Below are 9,996 nucleotides of genomic sequence, written 5' to 3'. Positions count from 1 at the left end.
ATGCAATCTTCATGTATTCACTTCATTTATGACAGAAGCAGAAATTGATGAATATCAGAATCAGAATCAGCTTTATTGGTCAAGTGTGTAAAAACACACAAGGAATTTTTCCCCGGCAGTTGGTGCTGCCCAGGTACGACATACAAAACGAGAACGACAAAGCAACAACAACAAAGAACAAGAGATATTTCTAAAGATGAAATGACTGTGAAGAATCAAAGTAAATCTTTGTGACATCATCTTGTTTGCAAAGGGAAACACCATTCCTTTTTTTTTTAAAGCCAGTAATACAAAGTGACTTGTTGCCTGGCAACCAGTGGAGATGTCAGCAGGGTGCTGAAAACAACACAGTGATGCAATCACGGTCATTTGTTTTCATGTAAAGTGTACATTTCACTAGGCAGTCTTTACAATAGAAACTAAAGGTCAGGGAGCTTACACGTTCTTCTCTTCATGTCCAGCATATTTATTCTTTTTTTTTTTTTTCAGCTTGCCTCGTTGAGAACCTGACGGAATCGCCACGTCGCTCATATCGGATTGACAAACTGGTAGACCAGTCTGCGCGACACATCCGGCTTTCGGATGATGCCCTTCTTGTAGTACTGCCGTATAGATCGACTCAGTTTGTCGTAGTTCATTGCTGGACGGTTCTTCCTGATGCCCCACAGCCGGGCCACGTGAGCCGAGTCTTCGATTTTGAAAATTCCTACGGGCAGAGGCGGGAAGTTGTCAAAAGACGGGTAACAAGTAAAGGCAAAAATGTGTGGCACAAATTACGACAATGGAGAGCCCAGACTGTTGAGCAACTGAAGTTGTACATCAAGTAAAAATGAGAAAACATTTCACCTGCAAAGCTTCACCAATTAGTCTCCTTCTTTCCAAAACGCTCATTGACCGTTTGTCAAAAGGAAAAGTGACGGAACAAAGTGGTAAACATGCCCCTGTCCGGCGGCGTCATTCGGCCTCGGGTTAGTTGTTAACCCCTCCTAAAGGATTTTTTCGTTTGTCGTCAGGCCTATTTTATGTGTTTCTGCCCCTCTAAAAATGTGTTCAGCCCTCTCACACCAAAAATAATTGAATTGGGTTCAGCCAACACCAAAATAAATTTCAGGCTAAGCCAATGCCGGGGGCTATGCCCCTGCTCTCCATCAAACGTAGAGACTCCTCCCTTTGACTAAGCTTTTTTGGAACATTTTGCAGGTATTAAAAGCAAAATGAGTTGATATTTGCATGTAAAAAAAAAAAAAAAAAAAAAAACAATAAAACCCATCAGTTTGAAAAGGAAATACTGTACAGTATCTAGTACAGTAATTTGTTGTGGGTCAAATTCAATTCTTCTTCTTCTTTTCCTTTTGGCTTTTGCCATTAGGGGTCGGCACAGTGTGTCATCTTTTTCCATCTAAGCCTATCTCGTGCATCTTCCTCTCTAACACCCACAGCCCTCATGTCCTCCCTCACAACCTCCATCAACCTTTACTTTGGTCTACCTCTCCCTGTTTTCCCTGGCAACCCCATCCTCTGCACCCTTTTACCAATATATTCACTTTCTCGCCTCTGGACATGTCCAAACCATCGAAGTCTGCTCTCTCCAACCTTGTCTCCAAAACATCCAACTTTGGCTGTCCCTCGAATGAGCTCATTTCTAATCCTATCCAATGTGTTCAATGTGTGAGCGAGAGCCTCAACATCTTCATTTCTGCCACCTCCAGTTCTGCTTCCTGTTGTTTCTTTAGTCCCACCGTCTCTAATCCACACACCATGGACTGCCTCACCAATGTTTTATAAAGTTTGCCCTTCATCCTAGCGGAGACTCTTCTGTCACATGGAACACCAGACACCTTCCGCCAACTGTTCCACCCCACTTGGACCCATTTCTTCACTTCTTTACCACACTCAGTGTTGCTCTGTATTGTTGACCCCAAGTATTTGAAGTCGTTCACCCTCGGTATCTCTTCTCCTTGGAGCTTCACTCTTTCTCCTCCGCACATATACTCTGTTTTACTTCGTCTAATCTTCATTTCCAGTGCCTCCATCTTTCTAATTGTTCCTCTGCCTGCTCCCTGCTTTCACTGCAGATCACAATATCCTCTGCGAACATCATAGTCCAAGGGGATTCCAGTCTAACCTCGTCTGTCACCCTATCCATTTCTATTACTGTCCATTGTGGGTCGAATTCATTATCGGCTGGAAAGGATTTGCAAATCATTGCATTCTGTTTTTATGTACATTTTATACAACATTCCAACTTCACTAGAATTAGCGTTTGTAAAATACTGGAAGCAAGTTCTTTAATCCTTACCCTTCTCCTTGTTGATCCAGCGAATGCAGCAGCTGTAGCTGTGTGGCTTGAGGAGCAACTCCTGAAGGAACTGCCACAAGTGGATCGGCTGGCTGGGGCAGTTGCACCAAGACCCGTTGTTTGCTTAAAAATAAGTCAATAATTCAAGTAGAGGTAGACCCACAGGAACTGCATCCATAGTGCCACAGTCCCTGGATTTACCTGACTTCATGTCTTCTAGTGAGCACTGGCCTTTCATTGCTGCAGCTAATAAGAAACAAACACAAAATGGAATCTCGTAGCAGTTTCCAACACTCAGCTAGCATTTTTCTTTGCAGTGCACTGTGTTTGTTTCCGGATGTCCCGGGCAAGATTCTTCCTTCCCGTTCTTACCAGATCGCCAGATGTCCAGATGAGCATACACCATGCCTCCAAACTGCGAGGAGCGTTGTCTGAAGTCACCCTCTGTCATGGAACACATATCCCTTCCGTTCAGTTCCTTGAAGAGCGTGCTCATATGCGGCAGTTGGTACAAGTGCTCCGTCCACAGCAGCCACTTGTAAACATGCATGCAGTTCCAGTCTAGTGGGTCTGAGGAGGGAAATGCAAACAACAATCAACTGTTAATCAAAAACGTTGGGTTAATGGCTCATGCTTATCAGTCCTGCCATTGAGGTGAAACGCTCGCAAAATGAAATATTTATGAGCATTATCTTCTTCTTCTTTTCGGCTTGTCCCGTTAGGGGTAGCAACAGCGTGTCATCTTAGATGAACGCATATTCGTTTGGCATAGTTTTACGCCGGAGGCCCTTCCTGATGCAACCCCTTTGCAATTTAGCCCGGGAGAGAGGTTTACAGCACCCGGTATTCCCGGGCGGTCTCCCATCCAAGTACTAACCAGGCCCATAATGATGGTTAGTACTTTAGATTATAACAATACCATTCAAGACGGCGCCTACCCATGTGGTCAGCTCAGTTACGTGCTCTCTAGTGTTCATCCATCCATCCATCCATCCATTATCTACCGCTTTTCCGGGTCAGGTCGCGGGGGAAGTAGCTTCAGCAGTGATAACCAGACTTCCCTTTCCCCAGCCACTTCTTCCAGCTCTTCCGAAGGGATCCTGAGGCGTTCCCAAGCCAGCCGAGAAACACAGTCTCTCCAGCGTGTCCTGGGTCGTCCTCGGGTCTCTTTCCGGTGGGACATGCCCGGAACACCTCACCAGGGAGGTGTCCGGGATGCATCCAAATCAGATGCCCCAGCCACATAATCTGGCTCCTCTCAATGCGGAGGAGTAGTGGCTTGACACTGAGCCCCTCCCGGACGACCGAGCTTCTCACCCTATCTCGAAGGGAGAGCCCGGACAACCCTGCGGTTTTTTGTTTTTTCTCTGGATACATCACACGACTTACTTACACAAGGGAAGACGTGCTAAACATGAATGAGTTCACGTTCGCTAACAGGAAACTGTGGTTAGCTGCCAAACATAAGCAACTTTGGCAGGCTAGAGAGGAAGCCTACGGAAGTGGGGATAGGGTTCCGTATAATTGTGCTAAAAACTAGCTGAAAAAGAAAAAGAAAAGAAAAGTTAGTAAAACATTTTACTGCTAATGACTCTAAATCAGTCTAGCTTGCATCACAATCGCTAAAAGGGTAGCCGACGACTTGAACACTTTCTCCTGCAGATTTGAAAAGGACACTTTCGCACCTCAAACCCACCCAGCCGCACCACCGACCACCATCACGCCTCCGACCTCTGCGTTGACCATCCGCAAACAGCATGCGAGATGCATCTTCAAACAGCGAAACATCAACAAACAAGCAGGCCCTGAACTCACGTCCCGATTCTGCCTTAAAAGTCTTCTCGGACCAGCACACTCCAGTCTTCACGTATACCTTCCAAGTCAAGTTCCAAGTCTGTGGCTTCTAAATCCAACTTTTCGTTTTTGTCAAGTCAAATTAAAATAAAAAAAGACACCAAAACATTGACTCACATTGAATTGAGTTTAGGGATGCAGTGACTTGAATCATCTCTGAAATTTCTAAACGCAACTTTTTAGATATTCATCTTGGAAAATTCCAAAACATGATTTGCGTGACTGCTTATTATTTCGGATGCTGCGTGCGCTTTGACACGGCAAACAATCAGCGTCATGGATTTTAAGAACTGTCAGTTGGAAAGGGACGAATGTCGATCGTCTGTTTGCTAAAGGAGGGCAGGTCCCCAGAGGCTCGTCGAGCCCGAGCGCATATTGATAGCAAGCAAGAGCAAGGGCAGTGTTTGAACTTCAACCAATGACTATTTAATTGCAAACAAATAGTTGTACCTGGCGCGATGTTAAGTAGCTTGCAGGCTTTGTTGACATCGCTCAGCACTTCTCCCACCACCATCGACTGGACCTGCTCCAGACAGTATTCCTCTGCTTCACACTCCACGTTGAAGGGAGGGTTCTGAGCTGAGCTGGGCACGGGCGGGTTTGGCTCTGGAGTTCCCAGAACGTGACCGGGGAGAGCAGCAGCCTCTGCCATCTGCGGTTCTTCGTTCACAAACTCATAACCGGTAGGGTACAGTCCTGGCCGGCTGAGCTGCGGGAGGACCAAGAAAGTGTAGCAAGGTTTGATGTCACCCATCTCCTCATCCCAGGTCGTCGTAGTCTCACATGGGGGACTCGTGCGGAGAGAGGAATGTTCTGTGGAGCCCGTGTGATCAGAACCTGAATTCCCCATCCACAACATCATGCAAGGCTGCAAAAAAAAATCACACGTCTCGTAGATGACATTTTGTTCATTCTGTGATGAATGTGCCATATTCGGGCGGCAACAATATCAAAGCAAATGTGGTGTGTGTCTGTGTCCCCCCCCCCCTCACCTCCCACCCACCTCCGTCATTTATTCAATTGGGATAATGTACATGTATTAATATAAGTGAATTGTGCATATAAATAGGTCTCATAAGAATAGCTCGGTTTAATCTTAACTCCTGAGATTGAAAATATGGAACAAATTTATAAAACAGATCACACAGAACGCCACATATGGACAAAATGAATACATTTTCTTACATATAGAGAATTTATTTTTAGTCATTTATTTTTATTTTATAGATTTAGAATAGCAGCACGGTGGGCTCAGCTGGTAAAGCATTAGCCTCACAGTTCTGAGGTCCCGTGTTCAATCCCCGACCCACCTGCGTGGAGTTTGCATGCTCTCCCCGTGCCTGCATGGGTTTCCTCCGGGCACTGCGGTTTCCTCCCACATCCCCAAAACATGCAACATTAATTGGACACTCTAAATTGCCCCTAGGTGTGATTGTGAGTGCGGCTGTTTGTCTCGATGTGCCCTGCGATTGGCTGGCGACCAGTTCGGGGTGTACCCTGCCTCCTGCCTGTTGACAGCTGGGATCGGCTCCAGCACTCCCTGCGACCCTAATGAGGATAAGCAGCGAAGAAAATGGATGGATGGATGGATGGTTGGATGGATGGATTTAGCATCTAGAAGAGTCTCTGCTAGGATGAACGGCAAAGCGTATAAAACAGTGGTGAGGCCGGCCATGGTGTACGCATTAGAGACGGTGGGCCTGAAGAAATGACAGGAAGAAGAACTGGAGGTGGCAGAAATGAAGATGTTGAGGTTCTCGCTCGGAGTGAGTAGTTTGGATGGGATTAGAAATGAGCCCATCGGAGGGACAGCCAAAGTTGGATGTTTTGGAGACGAGGTTAGAGAGAGCAGACTTCAATGGTTTCAACATGTCCAGAGGTGAGAGAGTGAGTATACTGGTAGAAGGGTGCTGAGGATGGAGCTGCCAGGCAAAACAGTGAGAGGAAGACCAAAGAAAAGGTTGATGGATGTTGTGAGGGAGGACAGTGGGTGTTCCAGAGGAGGAGGCACGAGATAGGCTTAGGTGGAAAAAGATGACACGCTGTGGCGACCCTGAATCGGGACAAGCCGAAAGGAAGAGAAGAAGAAGACATAGAGAGAGAGAGAATTTAGCAGAAAACATTTTTATAGCTTGGGTAGTGGATGAAAATAAACAACTCAAAAACCTGGATGCACCACTGACTGCAGTCCTGAATTTTGGTCACAGTGAAAACTTGCTCTTCTAGATATCCTTTCCTTCAAGATAAACAATCTCTCCATTTTGCCCTTCTTTCTGTGTGTGCGTGCGGGAGAGAGAGAGAGCGCAAGTGAGAGAGAGTGTGTTTTTGTACGTTTGTGAGTGCCTGCACACACCACATTATACATTATTTAGCATATTTTTTTCAAACCCACCAAAACAACAAATTATTATTCAGTACAACAACGTTTATATAATCAGGCTGTAGGCAACGTTACAGACCTCTTCAAAACACGTCATATTGCACTTTTGTAGCGGGATGAAACGTCAGCAGCGGAATGTATGAAAGCAGAAAAATCGTACAATCCGACCACAGTACAACTGCACACAATATCGTCACGATAGGTCAAAAAATGAGTTTCCGCGGTCACATCTGTAACAGGCATTCATGTCAGGTGCGCACTACGATTTCCACAATTCATTCAAGGTTGACCTCCAGATGTGAGAAAAATCATGAAGGAATAACACAAAAAGCAAAATATGATCATGATTGTCTTTCATATTGAAATAATGCATTCCATTGTGAAAAAGTCTTTTTGCTAATACTGCATTTATACTCAACTTAGTTTAGGACAGCAGCAAAAATACAAACACATCAAAAAAATGCACCATGAAAGAATTATTTTAGTTGTACAGGGAATTTCTTACCTTATGCATTTGCTCCAAATAAGTGACAGCGGAGTTCAGTTTGCTCTCCTGATGCATCTGCTCCGCTTTGCCCGTCTCCTTCCCTGAAACGGTTTTCTTCTCCTGTGTTTGTAGATCTCAAATTCAGGTTGGTTCAGAACTGTTTGACTTTAGTCTACTACCACCTCTGAGACACCTTGATACCTGGCTCTCGGGAGCGAGGGCCCGACTTGTGCTCTGACATTTCAGTTGAAAAAAGAATGGGTGTGACCCAATGAGGGGGGGGCCAATTTGGTCAAAACACACAATTCTCATTTTTTTGGCTCTCTGAACCACCACCACAATAGATTTGAAACGAAATGAACAAGAAATCAAATGAACAAAATGTGCTTCGAGGCTCTTCCACGGGCTCCCACGACCTTCAGACTTCACTCGGGATTATTTACTTCTTTACTACACTTTTATTATTAAACTATATATTATGTGTCGTAAGGGAGTCACTGATGGTGTAGTGGTACACACGCCTTCCTTTGGCGTGGGCAGCGTGGGATCGATTACCGCTCGGTGATGGTGTCGATATCCGCCCTGCGACTGACTGGCGACCAGTTCAGGGCGTTGTCCGCCTTTCGCCTGAAGCTAGCCGGGATAGGCTCCAGCTTTCCTGCAACCCTTGTGAGGATAAGTGAGTTGGATAATGTCAAATGGAGTGGAATTATATATAGTATATATCCATCCATCCATTTTCTTCACCGCTTATCCTCACAAGGGTCGCAGGGAGTGCTGGAGCCCATCCCAGCTGTCGACGGGCAGGAGGAGGGGTACAACCTGAACTGGTCGCGAGCCAATCGCAGGGCACATTGAGACAAACAGACGCACCCACAATCACACCTAGGGGCAATTTAGAGTGTCCGATTAATGTTGCATGTTTTTGGGATGTGGGAGGAAACCGGAAGGCCCGGAGGAAACTCACGGAGGCAACGGGGAGAACATGCAAACTCCACGCAGGCGGGGCCGGGATTGAACCCGGGACCTCAGAACTGTGACCCCAACGGTTTATGGATGTAAAGACACATTGCTGAAAGTATAACAATCATTTGATGAAAGTATAAGCACAGTAAAGCAACTTAAATTTATTTGCATAGTGCATTTGATACACGAGGTGACTTAATTTGCTTTACACGATTAATAGTAGTTGAATACAAAGAAATAAAACATTTAAAAAAGGGAAAAATAAAAATGACCCAAAAAGATAAAATGGAAACACTCCAAGAAATAGAATTGGAAAATGGAAAATAAGAAGAGTTTTCAACCTGGATTTAAAAACATTCACACTTGGGCTGGCGTCACCTCTCTTGGGAATGTATTATAATATTTCGTACAGTACATTGTACTATACTATACTATGTTCTACTACAATATGCTATATTATCAATCCAATTTCAGAACCAAAAATACGAACAAACTTAAGTTACTGTTAGAGCATTATACATAAGTGGGTAGCCAAGTTTGATATTAAAAAAAAAAAAACATTTCTTCATGTACAAAATACAAAGCAGATATTGACCCTCTTTATATTGTAATTACTAAAATAGACCCCCCCCCCCAAAAAAAAAAAAAACACAAATCCGTGTGATAAGGAAAACATACAATAGGTTTCACTTCTTTTAAAATATTTATTTATGCTGACAAAAAAATGCCACCAAATGTTTTCTGTGTGGAAAAGCTTTGCGTTGTTTGTCTAGCACAAATATGAATCACAATGTTTGAATCACAAATATCTGCACAAATGTAAGATCATCTCCTTGGGAGTCAAAAGAATGGAAAAAAAATCTCGTTTTGGTTAATTCGCTTTAATATTTAGAAAAATTGATCTCTGGATGGTTTTTGAACATGAAAGGAAACTTCATATAACTATCTCGATTTGTTTCGATGACTATTTTTGGAAAGTCAAACAACAAAGGTGAACAAGTCGTAGAGGGGCGAGCAAGAAAGTGTCAATCGTCAAACCGTGTTGAATTATTGTAAAGAGCTGCTTAAACTACTTTTTTAAAAAAACAGGTTTGCACACACACTCAAAACAAATTAAGTGTTATTTAGTGGTCTCGAGATTTCTCTCACGCTGCCCAGACACATTTGCATCCGACATTCCAGAAGAGCAAAATGAGCGGGAAGCGTTGCTTCAAAAAATTTATCGTGCCGCTGAGCAGGAGCCGTTGAGAGGAACCACGTGCAGACCAGTATGCCTCGAGGCAAAAAGGTAACCTGACTCCTGCTTCTAATAAATAAAGGTTGCGGGTCTTTCCTCTTGAGTTTAACACCAATTCGTTCTTTTAATCACGCTTATCCAACAGCGAACAAAGCATTTCTCGCTTAGGTTTAACTGCTGAACATGGTAGGCACGCTTTTTTTTTTTTATATAAAACAGTTAAATGGTGACCTCTGGTTACTTCTAACAGTGTAAATACAGGGCAATCAAAATATTTTGAAAACTTAAAATATGAGTCCATCCATCCATCCATTTTCTTGACCGCTTATCCTCACGAGGGTCGCAGGAAGCGCTGGAGCCTATCCCAGCTGTCAACGGGCAGGAGGCGGGTTACACCCTGAACGGGTTGCCACCCAATCGCAGGGCACATCGAAACAAAGAGCCGCACTCACAATCACACCTAGGGTCATTTTAGAGTGTCCGATTAAATGTTGCATGTTTTTGGGATGTGGGAGGAAACCGGAGTGCCCGAAGGAAACCCACGTATGCACGGGGAGAACATGCAAACTGCACTCAAGTGGGCCCGGGATCGAACTGCGGTCCTCAGAACTGTGAGGCCAACGCTTTACCAGCTGCACCACCGAACCAAAATAATTTTGCCAAACTTCAGACATAAAAATGTTGACCGAGTGAAATTTATATCAAATGGGCTACTCTACAGGGCCAGCACTACAGATAGGCCTAATCATAGTAACAGTTGTCAATTATATAAT

The 9,996-nt window shown here is 44.3% G+C and overlaps 1 protein-coding gene across 1 annotated transcript; it reads right to left on the bottom strand.

Annotated features, from left to right (window-relative positions):
- Positions 1-332: 332 nt before the first annotated feature.
- On the bottom strand, positions 333-5,165 carry LOC133495512 (SAM pointed domain-containing Ets transcription factor-like). The gene is made up of 6 exons (XM_061810258.1): positions 5,157-5,165; positions 4,604-5,021; positions 2,672-2,869; positions 2,501-2,545; positions 2,300-2,422; positions 333-706 (listed from the first exon to the last, which is right to left on the bottom strand). Exons 1-6 carry the CDS (start codon positions 5,163-5,165, stop codon positions 528-530), a joined length of 972 nt encoding a protein of 323 aa, XP_061666242.1. The 3' UTR covers positions 333-527.
- Between the last annotated feature and the right edge of the window lie 4,831 nt (positions 5,166-9,996).

This window comes from Syngnathoides biaculeatus, chromosome 2, assembly GCF_019802595.1.
Source record: "Syngnathoides biaculeatus isolate LvHL_M chromosome 2, ASM1980259v1, whole genome shotgun sequence".
NCBI classification, from domain to species: domain Eukaryota; kingdom Metazoa; phylum Chordata; class Actinopteri; order Syngnathiformes; family Syngnathidae; genus Syngnathoides; species Syngnathoides biaculeatus.
Note: the sequence above shows the minus strand (reverse complement) of the source record. Positions and strands in the feature narration are given on the sequence as shown.